Raw genomic sequence first — 17,236 nt, 5'->3', positions numbered from 1 at the left:
TTTTGGATTTACCGACTGATAATATACCAATAACGAGGTCCAAAAAACTTTGCTGATGTTGAATATTATTGGAGTAAAATAATTAATCTTATTCACTTGTGAACAATTTATTAAACTTATCCTCAAACTTGTCGTATAATGGACACATGTCTATTATGATAGTATTTCTACAAAGCTTTCAACTCTGATATCTCAGCTTCGGTTAAATTGTTATCGATATGATTGAAATTGAAAGCAGTCTTTGATGCTTTCATATATATGGTTTAGATATTATTTAATCCAATTCAAAATATGTCCCCAACTTTTTTTCTGCTGCTACCATAGCGTGAAAAGCATCTCCACCAATTGCATAAAGGTTTGTTGTGAACCCCATTCGATATGTATTTTTGAAGATGTAGGTTGAGGAAAAGAACGTGTTGTTGTTATTGTACCAGGCATTCCTGCAATTTCGGCATTTATATTTTCACCGTTTTTAACAACCCATATCATGAATTGTTTATTTTTGAAATTATTTGTTATATCGATAAATAGTTGTTCGTTACGATATTGAATGTGATTGTAAGTCGGTAAGTTCTACCACCACTACCACTACTGTCTAAACGATTCAGTATTCTTACATAGAATATGTCTCTCTGAGTATTTACAAACGCGCCAAAATTCTCTGAAAAATTAGTATCATGTTTGATAACGAAAAACATGGAGAAATCTTTCTGGACGTCGATATTGACATTCATTTCGCCATAGAAACCACGGAAACGGTAAGTTAAATTGAAAACAGAAAATGGTATACTACTTGGTGAACCAGTCCGAGTAGTCACTTTCAAATCGTCCAACGCAGTCACACTAGGACCACTTCTTTTGAACTCTTCTGGATCTAACAAGTCTGCGTAAAATTCGAATAATCTTTTTAACACCTCGTCGTGCAATGCCACTCGGGCTATTTGTTTTTCAGCAACGTATACTTTTGTTGTCAGTTCAGTGATGTTGTAGTTGAAAGGATCGATTTTGGTTTGCATTTCTCTTCTGAAAAATTTTACAAGATTATCTTCAAACTCATTCAACTGTTTGATATTCACAGTATCATTATTTTCGACACCGTCTTGGACATTTTTTATCTGATTTTTCATGTCAATATTTTCATTAAAGTTTGCCGTTTGAAATTCAACAGCAGTTTTGAATGTCAGTTTGCCATTTTCTAAATAATACAGCTCATCGAAGACATCTTAGCTCAGAGCGCTCTGTTTTCCCTCGATCCCATAAATAACCAAATGACCACGCCCCTGAGATGGACTGTTTGTAATACCCTGACATTTCAAGTCAACGTTGAATATGAACTCGCAGCGTGTTACACTACTTGTCCTCTTAGATTTAAGCGCTGCTTTTGACACCGTGGACCACGCGATTTTGCTAAAACGCTTGACCACTGATTTTGGTATAGGCGGGAAGGCTTTAGAGTGGTTCTCGTCGTATTTGTCGGGACGCAGCCAGCGTGTTTTGTTTGAGGGGGCTACATCTGGTAGCTTCGATCTGCGTTTTGGTGTCCCACAAGGCAGCTGTCTCGGCCCGCTTCTGTTTGTGGTTTACGCCTCCAAGTTCTTTGAGATAGTACAAGTCCACCTGCCGAATGCGCACTGCTTCGCTGACGACACGCAACTTTACTTGTCTTTTAATCCTAACAGGCCTATGGATCAAGTGAAGGCATTGGAAGCTATGGAGCGATGCATTAGTGACTTGCGTAAATGGATGTACCGGGACAAATTAAAGATCAACGATGATAAGACTGAATTTCTTGTTATCGGATCGAGACAACAGTTGCTGAAAATTAATCACAGTTCAGTCCGTGTTGGCATGATCGATATTAAGCCTGTTAAGGTAGTGCGTAATCTAGGCGCCTGGTTCGACTCGCATTTTTCTGTGAAGGTGTTTTATTAAAGCATCCTTCGGGGAGAATGAAAAAGTCATTTGGTGACAGATCCTTCACTGAGTGTGTCTGCGCCCACTCTGTGTAACGCTCTTCCTGTTAGCCTCCGCATGATCAAATGTATTTCCACGTTTAAGTCAAATCTTAAAACTTATCTTTTTAAATTAGCTTTTAATATTTCTTAAATATGTATATATAAATAAATGATGTAGTGTTTTTTTAATTATTTTTAAATTTTATTGTAGACTTTTAATACTTGTATAGTTTTAGGTTATTTATTGTTGTAATGCGCTTTTGATCAGCTGGTATGTTAAAAAGCGCACTATAAATGAATAAATTATTATTATTATTATTAACGTAATTGTATTCAGGTGTAGTTACATCGTACTTATGGAAGTGAATGATGAATCCACTATATTTCGAAAACAGCCTGATTGTTTGTTGACTGATACTCAGTTAGGAAGAAACAACTGACACTGTCACCTGATCCATAGCTGGTGGGAAGAATTCAATCACCAAAGTGAATTCACCCTCAGGAAGTAGATGCATGTTGAATCCCAGTCGAAATGCATACCAGTTTTGTGCGTCTTTTCCAATTCTGAAACTGTAAGCTTTTTTACTAATATCATGAGGTGAATCAGAAAAGTCTTCGATACCATCAACAATAATGTTACTCTCACGTGTTGATTGATTAACATCATCCATAAGATATTGGAAAACACTTTTTTTGTTTGTTGAGTCGCTGATATGTGAGTCATTTATTTTTTTTGTAAAACTATCAGTCAGCGTTATAATCATAGCTCCGTTGACTTGGTTTACGTACCTGATATTGGTGGCTGACAGCACGTTGTGGGAGTCAGTGGATAAGTTGATGATTTTGTTGTTACTCCTGTCTAAATCAGCAGCCATTTTATTTGAACCATCAAGTAAAAGCGTTTCATTTTCGTTTGCTTTGGTTGTTAACTGTTGATAATTGACTGCATCATTGTTGTCGCTGCCAGGTGTAATGTTTATTATTTTGTTGTTCCCCATATCTAAATCCACATATTCATGGAAGTTCCACCGTTAATATTCAATTTATGACCAGTCTGACAAAAAGATGATGACGATGATAAAAAAGATGGTGATGATGATCTTGATAAACATCCAATAATTTTAAAATTTCAGTACTCCACCTACAGAGTATTAATAAAATTGAAAACAGGCTACCAACTAGATCTCACCCAATCAAATTTTCACGAGCTCGTTGGCTTTCTTAAAGATGCTGAAAATTATGGGTCACGAATGCCTGATTTAAGTCAAGATACAGAAATGCTAAACATACACTGTGATTCACTGTGATTTGGTTAATATCAGCCTTGTTAATGGAGGAGATACAGATATAATTTAATCTTTCTCAACCAGTATCCTCAAACCGTCATTTAGTTTCACTATGAAACCGCAAAGAGTCACATTTAATCCTGTGAATAAGAACACCATTTCGAGAATGAGAATATATATAACCGATGGCAAAAGACGACAGATAAATCTTAATGGCGCAGATACAGCTTTTAGCTTACTGTTGAAAAGAATTGTCGAATTTATTTATATGAAATCGTATGAATTCAAAAGATTTTACCATCCTCAAATGGGTAAATTTGTGTAAAAACACAAACGAAACGGTTTGATTGTTGACAATATATTCAAACCGATAAGAAGTATAGCATCATCTGTATTCCAAAATGTTGCCAAACCAATCGCGAAAAAAGCAATAAGATCTGGCCGGAGTAGAACACGCTGGTGAGCGTTTGGGTAAAAAAAGCAGCAGAGAAATCAGGTGATCTGATGATGAAACGACTAAGAGGTGTGAAACAAAAAACAGCAACACTTCCAACGATAAAAGAAGAAAGTAGAGATATAATATTGAATCGTTTAATATCAGGAGAAGGTGTAAGGAAAAGGAAAGGAAAGGGACTACTGCTCGGAAAAACAGTCCATTCAACTCAATTCCAATACTTGGTCAAATATTATAAAACACGAATTTTTATCTAAACTAATAGTATAATGGCTTTTAGATCAAGTGAAATGTTACAACGAAATGAGTTTGTAAGATACCAGTCAGATGATGCAATCAGAGCACCAGCTAATGGTGAACACCAAGATAAAAATGGATACAAATTTACAATCAATGACAGATCAGCGTTTTACGATTGGTATAATGCTTATTTTAAAAATTCTGTTTCAAGTACCAAAACTCGCTGATGGAACAGCTTATGGTGGAGGTGATAGAATTACGGTCATCAATGGCTCACACTCTTTCATCAATCATCTGATGATCAAATCTGCTGGTAAAATCGTATATGATACAGATAAGGTCAGTTTTGTGAAGAATCTATTGGAGTATTCTGATGATTTCAGCAGATCAGTTGCAAAAAACGGTCTTTGGTATTTGGATACTAGCCATCAGATTGCTAATGCTAATCAGAATGCAGGATTTGAAGCAAGACGAAGGTTAACAGTGGGAAATGCTGATGTCAATGTTATTATTCCTGTCAATAGATATTCATTCTTCGAAGTGTTAGAAGATAAGATGCTAATACCAATGCAATTACAATTCAATATAACACTTCAGAATGATGATGAGCTAATTCAAAAAGCAGATGCTGCCGATGATGGAAGAGTCGCCATTAATCGTTTTCTATTATGGGTGCCCAATTTAATTCCAAAAGATAGTCTATATGACAATTTTGTCAGCTCATTTTTGAAAGAAACTAAATGGTCCTATCTGAGATCGTCTATCAAATGTCCGCTCCAGCACAAGCAAGTGGTTTTGATCAGATTTCAGCAACTGTGGATTATGTTAAACATATATTTGTATAACTCCAAAGAAATAAAACAAATTTCGTGGCAGAAAATCCTTACTTATTTGATACTTATAAATTGAATGCCGCTGATGCTAATAGTTATCTGACGACATGTACATTAGAATATGGAAGTGGAATATTTTATCCAGAAACTGAGTATGATACAGAAACTAAGGTGAGAATTTTTAACGATTTGTCTTATGCTGCAAGAAGAAATGATTTTAATACTGGTACACAACTGAATCTTGCAAATTTTAATGGTCTTTATGGTATGATATATTTTGATTTAACAAACCAAACAGAAAAAGTTACAAGGGATCCCAAACAGTTAATTTTCAGATACAAAATAAATGCTGCTTCAGCAGCTGCATTCAATGTTGACGCAATTGTCTTTTACGAAGAGATGCTGGTTGTGATTAACAAAATTGGTAATGAGTTAGTTATTGTGTAAATAAATAGAATAGCAAAGATAGAAGTTAGTTAGTTATTCCTCAATACGAGGATGTTTTTCAAAATACATATTTTATATAATCTATATAATATATGACGCAATTATTTGAAATAAGGGTGAAATTATCACCAAATCAGAAAAAGAATCTTGCTAGTGCATTTCATAAGCGTGAAACCATTGTTCTCAGGCTTTCAAAAGATGCACTAACTGGAAATGACGTTTTGTACGTTGCACAAAATGTGCCGAAACGATTGCACAAGAATAAACAGCTGAATAAAGGATTGGACATCAGACTTGCTAAGACTAATATCAGAAACGAGGTTCGAGGTAGTCTGTTGACAAGCATATTAAGTTTAGGTCGTACTTTTGCACCTACCATAGCAAAGAAAACCTTGCAAGCGATTGATTGGGGAATTAAGAAAGCAACTCCTGTTATTCAAAAAGTTGGATCTGAAGCAATTAATTAATTATCAACCAAAGTGAGACCAAATTACAAATATAAAACTGACAGAATGGATCTTGATGCTGACATGTACAAAGGAGGTGCAATTGATATCCAAAAAGCGATTGGCAAAATACCAAAACCAAAGGCTGGATGGACACCAGGAAAGTACAAATAAATGGGACCATATAATCCATTGAATAAGCAATTAGAATACAACCCATGCACCGGTGAGTTCTCAAATGGTACGTACAACCGTGTAATAAGGTGGATGAGATAGCTGCTGATCACGATATTTGTTATGATATGGGAAAAAAAAAACAAAGGTGATTGTGATTGGCAAATGGTTTCATCACTGGATGAAATACCATATGGTGAAATGCCAAAGAGGGGATCAACAGCAAGATTCTTGATTGATCGATAAAAAACAGAAACTGGGTCTTGGGGTATCAAAAAACGGAAGAATCCGTCGAGTGAAGTGAACTGGCAAGAAAAATTAGCTGATGAATTACACAAACCAGTAAAACGTAACTTTACTCGACGGCGTGTAACAGTCAATCATATCGATGAAATATGGTGTTCTGATTTAGTTGAAATGCAACAGTTCAGCAAGTGGAACAAGGGCTACAGATATCTTCTGATGGTTTTAGATGCGTTTAGTAAATACGGTTGGATTGTACCGTTGAAGGATAAAAAAGGTGAATCTGTAACTGAAGCATTCAAATCCATTATCAGAGAGGGAAGAAAACCTGAGTACTTATGGACTGATGAGGGTAAAGATTATTATAACAAGCATTTGAAGGACTTGTTGGATAAGAATAACATAACACTGTATTCCACGGTAAATGAAGAAAAATCATTGTGAAAGATGGAATAAAACAATAAAAACCAAAATGTGGAAGCAGTTTACTATTTGGGGTAATACAGTAATCAGTATTTGGATATTCTACCCAAAATATTAGAACAGTATAATAACACCAAACATGGTTCAATAAAAATGACACCTGTTGAAGCTAGTCAGGAAAAAATGAAGGAATTGTATACTTTAATCTGAATAGTAATACAGAACCATCATCAAAACCGAAGTTTAAAATCGGTGATAAGGTTAGAATAAGCAAAGGCAAGAGAAAAGTATTCGACAAAGGATATACCCCTAATTGGACTGAGGAAGTATTTACAATTGATAAGATCCAATATGCGAATCCAGTCACTTACAAATTAAAAGATCTCCACGGTGAAGAGATAACAGGCAGTTTTTATGACCCTGAGCTGTTAAAAGCCAAACAGGATATATTCAGAATTGAAAAAATCATAAGGAGAAATCATAAGAAGAAGCAAGCGTTAGTAAAGTGGAAGAGATACAGTGATGATTTCAACAGTTGGGTACCACTAAAGGATGTGCTGAAAATATAAACGTTCATCGAGTAATGTATATTAGCGACATTACTTGGTTGTGGTGAAAATAGTATAGCCTATATATACAGATAGATCGTCTATCAGATGTGTTATTTTTGCCATATCTGCTTTTGCTATTATGATAGCCAAAAATATTATTGTTTCTGGCTATATGTATATTTTATATAAAGCCATATATTCAAATGAATACTTGGAGCCGTCTAACTTTGAAAAGGCATATTTATAGCCATATTTTTTATCGCAAGTCATTTTCACTGAACCAGCACTAGCATGAAGCTTTTTTCCAGCACTGGATAAACTTTTGAAAATCATAATCGTCCCATCGGAGCGGTTTATTGATTTGACTTTTTTCTTATTCAAATGATTATACTTCACAAAAGAATAATCTCGATTTTTTGCTGCTTTCTTACTATTCTCACTTTGTGATAATAATTGTAAATTACACAGTCTATTATCAGTTTTCACATCATTAATATGCTCAATGACTTTATCACTCGGAGTTGAACCGTTGAGACATTCCCATATAAATCTGTGAGCTAGCATTGAGTTTTGTTTGAATCCCAGCCCGCTGACAGAACAACGATTATATCCACAATGATTTAAGCTGCACCCAACTATTTTCATTGTTCTGGTATTAATAACCTTGCCAAGATTCGACGCGGCATATTTATTATACAAAGGATGAACCTTATATATTTCAATTTCATTTTTCATACTCATACTACCAATATATCAATAACGTTTCTCTTTTATATCAAATTCAAAAGCTCTGTTTTGCCACTTGGTGAATAAGTTTTTGATTTGCAGAGGCCTGAGATAGCCTAATTTATGCTGTTTCTGGCTAAAGGAGTTTTTTGATTTCCAGAGGGGTGGCAAGAGTACTTTTTGGTCATGACCCGACTTCGCGAAGGGTTTCTAGTAGAAGGATTTTTTTTGATTTCTAGAGGGTTGGGAGACATGAAATTTGCCAATGAGAGGGCTTAGGACAAAACATACCCTAAGAGGCCTGAAAATGCATTTTTCGAGTTGAGGCCCGGCGAGGGTACTTTTTGGGTTTCTAGGGGAGTGGGTATGCCGTTTTTTACATAATGTCCTAGTACCGCCATTTACTATACTACTTTCGGTTTTCAAAAAAATCGCCAGAAGAAAAACGTTTTGAAAACTTATTTATGAGCAGTCTGGCCGAAATATTAACTCACTTAGTGACTATAACTAGAAAGTTGCCGAGACCGGGCTAGGCACAGCGTAATTTTGACCAACTTTGGGTCGATTTCCAGGAATTTCCCAGCCCTAAGGTCTCTAAGCTGATTGGAGAAGACTTTGGTTTTCAGTGAAATGGCCAGAAGAAAAATTTTTGAACGCTTACTTATGAGCAGTCTGGCTGAGATATTAAGTCACTTAGTGACTATGACTAGAAAGTCGCCGAGACCGGGCTACGCTGCAGCGAGATTTTGACCAACTTTGGGTGGATTTCCAGGAACTTGGGCGATATTTTCCAGTCGTAGGGACTCTAAACTAATTCGAGAAGACTTTGGTTTTCAGTGAAATGGCCAAAAGAAAAATTTTTGAACGCTTACTTATGAGCAGTCTGGCCGAAATATTAACTCACTTAGTGACTATCACCAGAAAGTCGCCGAGACTGGGCTAGGCGCAGCGCGGTTTCAGTTGACGAAATGTTAACTCACTTAGTGACTATGACTAGTAAGTCGCAAATACCTGGCTACGCACCGCGCGATTTTGACCAACTTTGGGTGGATTTCCAGGAACTTGGGCGATATTTCCCAGACCTAGGGACTCTAAACTAATTGGAGAAGACTTTGGTTTTCAGTGAAATGTCCAGAAGAAAAATTTTTGAACGCTTACTTATAAGCAGTCTGGCCGAAATATTAACTCACTTAGTGACTATGACCAGAAAGTCGCCGAGACCGGGCTACGCGCAGCGTGATTAAAGGGACCCTTGGGGAAATTAGCCGATCACCTCAATACTCTTTGTTTGGTTACTTCTCTTTTTATTTCCACTATTGATGACTTCATTAGAATACTGACAACGTTCCCCTACTGCCACTCTTGCCTGATTACAGCAATTACTACAACTCTGATGCGTAGGTTTGGCCCGCGCTCGTTTATCTGGATCACACCCGTGCTGTCAATCAGCTGTCTAATACGTCAAATTCGGAAATCAACGCTGATGTCAGTACATGCGCTGTGTTTTACTACCAAGAATTCGCAGAATTTACTTAGTGAAAAATCTTTTCATTTCTGAATTTTCACTATCAAGCATAGGGTGTATGATCCAAATAAATCAGCACGTTCAATATAACAATTATCAAGAATAAGTTTACAAATTAAAATCAAGGAAAAGTGCCAGGATCTCTAATAAAAGTTGTTGTTGAAAATTCTGTACGACTAAAGTGTTACAAGAAATAGGTATGCAAACTCCCAGCTTCGTGGGAGGGAGTTCCAGTTGAAGCCATCCATCTCATTAAGTGAACGTGCTCTTTTGGTACAAACATATCTTAACGAGGTGCCGCTGCTATTTTAAGGAATCTTTTCTTTATTTGGGTCGAAGTGTGAACGACAATCCTCGACAAAAGTCCTTGGCACACCTGGATCAGACAGCACGAAAATGCGTTGACAAGGTATTTTGGGGACAATACCTAATCACATCATTAGAAGGGGGAACCCCCTTCCCCCCCGACAATGTTGTAAGCGGGCAATGACCACTTCATCACGATTAACAAAATTGATTTGGGCGGAACGGGGCGAACTGATAAATTGCCCTGACAGATATTGCAAAAGTGGGAAGGTGTGCCAAGACTTTTGTCGGAGATTGTAGGAATAAAGTAATTAAACATCGCTATAAAACTCCCTGAACAGCTCAGTAAAAAGGGCAAGGTTTGACTGAAAAGTTGGACAGGAGACTAAAAATAAGTTAAGGAGTCTAACGCGACTAATTCCAAAAAGAGCGCTTCCAAAATCTAGATTTCAATTTTTATTTTGTTTTCTCGATCGACACCCGCGAGTAAACAAACGAGTTGCTGAACAACGCAGCTGACCCGAAAACATGTAGTATAGCAACGGTGCCCGCAGAACATGAATGTACCAAGGTATTTTACCAGGTCTAACAAGAATCAGTTAACAAATTATTTAAGTAAATACTACATTAAAAATAGTTAGATTACAGGGCACTATTTCCAGCGTAACAACAGTCAGGTAATTTACACATACGAAGAACTAGTTCCTAGGAAACGTAGCACCCGCGTATACAACAACAACGATAAGAAAGGCAACATTTGATCAGCTAGTCAAGGAGCAAGTCCGTAATGTCAATGTATCCCAAACACCTAAAGTATTCCAATATTATATTTCGAATGACCCAACACCTATTTCTTAAAACATTACCGTTGCCTTTTTACCCATTATTACAACGAATAAATATGGTTAAGAATTGATATCTTGTTTGCATTTTATTGTTTTACATATTCTCCACCCTTAGATTGAGCTAGTCCCTAGCTCACAGTGAGTTAATGGAATGCAAGCAAGATAACATGACAATACCATAACAAAAAAAATGGAGGCATATATATATATATACATATATATATCTTCACGAACTCAACACTAAAGCTGAACAATGTATAACCCACAAGTAAAAATTATGTGGACATACGGCATTAAAAGAAAATCGCATAAGCGAAGGGTTGATAGGAATAACAGTGTTCAAAAATGCTCACGTAAAATCTTAATTGTAATATAAAGTGTAAACAGAAGATTAAACCTAGTTGAGTTTCTTACTGCTGAGTTAACAGACAAAAATTTAGTAGTATTCGTGTCAAACCCCGCTTAGTAACTTCATGAAATACTTAACAAAATTGTTTGTTGTTTGTTTGTTTCAGTGTTTTTTTTTGGTTTAGTTTATGTTTCTTTGTTTTCGTGAATAATTGGTAGTTATAAATAACCAAAGCGTGTCAATGGCTCATTCTAATAATACAAGACGGAATTTCTGATTTATCGGGTGGTTTACGTTGTTTTGGCATGAAGAATTTGTAAGGAGGTGTATTGGCCTGACAAACAGTAACAATTGCTTCCTTTAGAGGGCTGTGCCTTGCAAAATCCAAAACTTTCCTTATTTCTTCCGTCATAGGAGTATTGGTCAGATATTCTGTTAAACTAGGAAAGGTTACTGCTTCTTCGTAAGTTGGCAATTTAGAAAAATCTTTAGCTGAGTCAACTGTTGTGCTTGTTTCATTATGTTTGGAGCTGGAAATTTGCTGTGTTTCACACGCGTTGTCGTGAACTAAGTCTTCTTGGCAGCTTGCTTGGCTGGGCAAGACAAAGAGACGAGAGTCAGTGGTAATTTCCTGTGAATACGAAAGAGTTTCGGTTTTCTTTGTGTGCACATTGGGTATGGCTTCCGAATCTAAATTCCTAGTCCTGAAAATACCTGAAGTGGTCTGACTGCGTAAGTCAGATTTTGGTAAAACCTGTTGTACAACTTGATCAGGGGTTTACAAGGGTTGTTTACTCACAATGCTTTGTTCATTTTCCTTTGGAGCGTCTTCCATTTCTGTGTGAAATATTTTCTCGTTAATCTCTTCTCTTAAAATTGGGTAACTTCTTTTCTGTTTTAATATTGGTTTTAATTTAACTGACGATATATTATGATTTCTTGTATCTATTTTTAACTTCTTCAATGCGTTTCCGTTTTCCTATGGCTTCGTCACTGTTTGTGGTGATAACATCTTTGAGATGTAATTCTTTCCTTTCTAGGTCATCTACGTAGGTACTATGATGTTTATCAATAATCACGGTAACGCCAGCGTTAATGTTTCCATCGGGACAAATTGACATGTTGTTAACACCTTGTGCGGCGTCATCGCTGAGTGAGAAAACTGTCTGATTTTGCGGTATTCTCTTGGTAATATTAATATGGACATAGCCAGTCTCCATTTTATTTTCAATTTCTGATAAATGATATTTGCGCACTTTCACTTGTGTATTTCTGTTAACCTTTCTTTTATTGCGTCTCGTATGTTGAGAACTCTGGTTCAATTTGGTAACTGTATTTAATTTTCTCAACATGTATTATCAAAAGTTACATTGTGATTACTATTTTTCGTCGCCGAAGAAAGCGGACATAAAGATTCCCTAGACTGTGTTCCAGACACGATATTTTTAGTAGGATATGGGTGTCCCGGGATTACCACGATATCCGAAATAGGCGAGTCAGAAAAACTGTCATCAAGGCGATTGTGACTATTTACAATTGGCGATTCCGTGCGAATATCATCAATACTATTTACACCTGTTTTACAAGTAGAAACATTATGTCGAGCAACCGAATGTCTTGGAGAGAATCTGCTATCTATAGTGGTAAAACAATTTCTGGGCTTATAACTAACTTGATTGTTGTTTCTAGTTGCTCTTCGAAAACCTTGTCTATAATATTTAAATAATTTTGTTCTGCCAAAACGGACTCTTGGGGTACCAACAAGAGTCCTTAGGCGTTTCCCTGGTTGGAATTTGGTGGTTCCTCTATGGCTAACATAGAACGTCGATTGTAGAAGGGGTGAATACGGAATTCATTACTATATTCATCATTCCAGCCTCTGTAAGATCGGTCATATGAGCGATTGGCGGAATGGCGCGGATTCTGATACCGCCTTAAAACACTCCCTAAATATGTTAACCGTCGCTGTAACTGGTCTAGTTGACTGTTTGGTCCCTGCCAATTACTAGGTTGAAAATGGCGCGATGTCCCAGGAGGCTGATCATCATAAGCAGCCATAGCATAAGTTGCGTTTATGTGCTGCTGCTGACGCTGTTGTTGTTTTTGGAGTGTTTTAATGTGATTGGACAATTCTTCCAGTTTCTTTTCAGCAGCTGAAGGACCTGGAGCTGGCGCAGCGGTGGCTATCACCGCATTGTTCAAGTACTTGAAGGTTGCTCCAGGAATTTAGTAAACGTGATTTGCATTTTCCTTAACACAGATTGAGTATCTGAAGCAGCCTGGCGGCGATTGACGATGTCCTTCATACGCTTGAGACTCGGCCTCCTGAAACGTCTTTGGCCTACCTATAGTGACACATAGGCTTGAAGGTCGCCCTGTAATACCTCAATAAAATATCTCACTGTTTCTACGTCAGACAATTTTAATCGTTTGCATAGGCGCGTAATATCAGTAATGTAATCGTCGATGGGCTCGTTTGGAGCGTGTTTACGCGCACTTAATTGTTGACTTAAAATCCAATCCTGTGGGCCAGAGCCAAAACGTGCGCGAAACGCATCAAAAAGAGCAGATAAAGTGCTGGTAGTTTCCTCAGCTAATGTGACAAAGCAGGCGTACGCAATGCCCCGCAAATAGAGTGAAAAAGCATTAGGTTGCAACTCCTCCGACCAATTATTTAATTTGGCTATGCCACGAAAATTCTCCAACCATACTGACGCGTCCGCTATAGGATTTCCATCAAAAATTTCTGGCTTCAAGCCGTGATCATGACTAGTTGCTTTTTGGTCAATCTTATTTTGTGGAGAATCTAATTGTGTGCGTGTCGTATGCGCTTCTTTTTCTAGATCGCCTTTTATTGTCGTCAGAAAAGAGGTAAAGAAGGCTTTAAATTCTTCTTTTTGGGCAGCGTTCATGATACCGGATACAGGACAAACACAAATATTACTTTCTCTGTGCGTTTCAATCAGCTGTGCCTGATGTATTTGAGAACGCGTAACGATCTTTTTAGAGGCTTTAGGCCTAGGTGGCATAAATTGCAACAACCACTATTCCTATCAATCCCAATTAAATGTCGGTGCAAACTTTTAACTAAAAGATAACAGAATTGGATCACCACAACGAACAGTAGCACAAGTACGTAAGTACTAACAAATATATTATTTAAAACTAACATAGGGTGCTAGAAAAGGTTACGAAAAAGGAATAATGAGTACGCAACATCAGTAGGCCTTACGCTCCATCTGGCGGGTTGATTTCCTGGCTTGCCCTGGTTTGACCTGGTTTGTGCTGGCTTGACTTGGCTTGACTTGGCTTGACTCAGCTTGTCCTGTTTCTCTTAGTTCTGCAAGTAACTCCGTAAAAGAAAGACACGCACGCGTCGGCTTCTACTTCTTGGAACTTAACCCTCAATGTTCAGTTCTGTTTATTTTTTGTCTCAGTTCCCTTTAGACAGCGAGTGTAAACGTTAATGTTGGCGTTTAATCCACCGTCTGCATATGATGATGATGTTAATTACAACATCCACGGTCGAGCAGTTGGTAACCGGAGTGGTCCGGTTAAAACATTACGGCCATAGCCACGTCTAGTCATCCACTGATCGGATTTTCGACACAAAGTCCGGGCCGTCGGGCACCGAAACCGGAACTCCACCAGCTTGTTAAAGCGACCTTGGGGAAATTAGCCGATCACTTAAACACTCTTTGTTTGGTTAGCTCGCTTTTTATTTCCACCATTGATGACTTCATTACAATACTGACAACGTTCCCCTACTGCCACTCTTGACTGATTACAGCAATTACTACAACTCTGATGCGTAGGTTTGGCCCGCGCTCTTTTATCTGGATCACACCCGTGCTGTCAATCAGCTGTCTAATTCGTCTAATTCGAAAATTAACGCTGATTTCAGTACATGCGCAGTGTTCTACTAGCATGAATTCGCAGAATTCACTTAGTGAAAAATCTTTTCATTTCTGAATTTCCACTATCAAGCATAGGGTGTATGATCCAAATAAATCAGCACGTTCAATATAACAATTATCAAGAATAAGTTTACAAATTAAAATCAAGGAAAAGTGCCAGGATCTCTAATAAAAGTTGTTGTTGAAAATTCTGAAAAATTGGACAGGAGACTAAAAATAAGTTAAGGATTGTAACGCGACTAATTCCAAAAAGAGCGCTTCCAAAATCTAGATTTCAATTTTTATTTTGTTTTCTCGATCGACACCCGCGAGTAAACAAACGAGTTGCTGAACAACGCAGCTGACCCGAAAACATGTAGTGTAGCAACGGTGCTCGCAGAAGTAGTAGTAGTAGTAGTAGTAGTAAGACTTTTTTTTACTAGGGTAGCATTTGACAGTAATAAAACTGATAACCTAATGGCCCTCAACATAAATGTACCAAAGTATTTTAACAGGTCTAACAAGAATCAGTTAACAAATTATTTAAGTAGATACTTTATTCAAAATAGTAAGATTACATGGCACTATTTCCAGTGTAACAACAGTCAAGTAATTTACACATACGAAGAACTAGTTCCTAGGAAACGCAGCACCTGCGTATACAACAACAACGATAAGAAAGGCAACATTTGATCAGCTAGTCAAGGAGCAAGTCCATAATGTCAATGTATCCCAAACACCTAAAATATTCCAATATTATATTTCGAATGACCCAACACCTATTTCTTAAAACATTACCATTATCTTTTTACCCATTATTACAACGAATAAATATGGTTGGGAATTTATATCTTGCTTGCATTTTTATTGTTTTACAATTTTGACCAACTTTGGGTGGAATTCTAGGAGCTTGGGCGATATTTCCCAGCCCTAGGGATTCTAAACTAATTTGAGAAGACTTTGGTTTTCAGTGAAATGGCCAGAAGGAAAATTTTTGAACGCTTACTTATGGGCAGTCTGGCCGACATATTAGCTCACTTAGTGACTATGACTGGAAAGTCGCCGAGAGCGGGCTACGCGCAGCGCTATTTTGACCAACTTTGGGTCAATTTAGAGGAACTTGGGTGATATTTCCCAGCACTAGGGACTTTAAACTAATTTTAGTAAGACCTTGGTTTCTAGAGAAATGGGCAGATAAGAATTTTTGACCACTTACTTAGTAGCAGTCTAGCAAAAATATTAACTCACCTAGCAACTATGACTAGAAAGTCGCCGAGATTGGGCTACCGGCAGCGCGATCTTGACCAACTTTGGGTGGATTTCCAACAACTTGGGCGATATTTCCCAGCGCTAGGGACTCTAAACTAATTCGAGAAGACTTTGGATTCTAGTGAAATGACCAGAAAAATATTTTTGAAGTTTTACTTATGGACAGTCTGGCCAAAATATTAACTTACTTAATGACTAGGACTAGAAAGTCGCCGAGACCGGGCTACGCGCAGCGCGATTTATACCAAGTTTGGGTCGATATCCAGGAACTTGGGCGATATTTTCCAGTCCTAGGGACTCGAAACTAATTCCAGAAGACCTTGGTTTTCAGTGAAATGGCGAGAAAAGGTGTTTTGAACGCTTACTTATGAGCAGTCTGGCCGAAATATTAACACACTTAGTGACTATGACTAGAAAGTCGCCGAAACCGAGCTACGCGCAGCGCGATTTATACCAACTTTGGGTCGATTACCAGGGACTTGGGCGATATTTCCCAGCCCTAAGGAGTCTAAACTAATATGAGAAGACATTGGTTTTCAGGAAAATTGCCAGACGAAAAATTTTTGGACGCTTACTTATCAGCAGTCTGGCCAAAATAATAACTCACTTAGTGACTATGACTAGACCGGGCTACGCGCAGCGTGATTTTGACCAGAAGAAAAATCGACCAGAGGAAATCGACTAAAAGTTGGTCAAAATCGCGTTGCGCGTAGCCCGGTCGCGGCGACTTTCTGGTCATAGTCACTAAGGGAGTTATTATTTCGGCCAGACTGCTCATAAGAAAGCGTTCAAAACTTTTTCTTCTGGCCATTTTATTGAAAACCAAAGTCTTCTCGAATTTGTTTAGAGTCTTTAGGGCTGGGAAATATCGCCCAAGTGTTTGGAAATCGACCCAAAGTTGGTTGATTGGTTGATTGTTGAGTTGTTGAGTTTTTTTCCATAAATAACCAGAAGAAATGTGTGAAATTCATTACAAAACTGATTGGGGGCGAGGTCTATAATCACGGTGAAAAATGGTTAAGGGCTCTTTTTATGACTGGATATGTTGTATGCAAGCTCACTAACAAGATTCAACATCTGAGACGTTGTCAGATGTGATACTGTCAAGCAAACCCAACTCTTTAAACAATGTGTGGCCATAAATTTACTTTGACTTTTATCCAGAATGCCTGGGATTTAATGGGCCGGACGTCCATAAATTTCTACAAGTTATTAGGCAACAAGAATTGCAAGCTTGGTTAATAAGGGATTTATTACGCAACTGAAAA

At 37.7% G+C, this 17,236-nt stretch overlaps 1 protein-coding gene and 1 pseudogene across 1 annotated transcript; one reads left to right on the top strand and one right to left on the bottom strand.

Annotated features, from left to right (window-relative positions):
* The first annotated feature begins 3,373 nt into the window (after positions 1–3,373).
* LOC149095552 (uncharacterized) lies at positions 3,374–4,844 on the top strand. Its single transcript, XM_089281927.1, has one exon. The coding sequence runs from the start codon at positions 4,023–4,025 to the stop codon at positions 4,842–4,844; it is 822 nt and encodes a 273-aa protein (XP_089138053.1). The 5' UTR covers positions 3,374–4,022.
* Positions 4,845–12,529: 7,685 nt separating this feature from the next.
* On the bottom strand, positions 12,530–13,715 carry LOC149095551 (uncharacterized; annotated as a pseudogene).
* Between the last annotated feature and the right edge of the window lie 3,521 nt (positions 13,716–17,236).

This window comes from Orbicella faveolata, unplaced genomic scaffold (genome assembly GCF_042242905.1).
Source record: "Orbicella faveolata isolate gen_17 unplaced genomic scaffold, um_ofav_v1 contig_50, whole genome shotgun sequence".
In the NCBI taxonomy this organism is placed as follows: domain Eukaryota; kingdom Metazoa; phylum Cnidaria; class Anthozoa; order Scleractinia; family Merulinidae; genus Orbicella; species Orbicella faveolata.
Note: the sequence above shows the minus strand (reverse complement) of the source record. Positions and strands in the feature narration are given on the sequence as shown.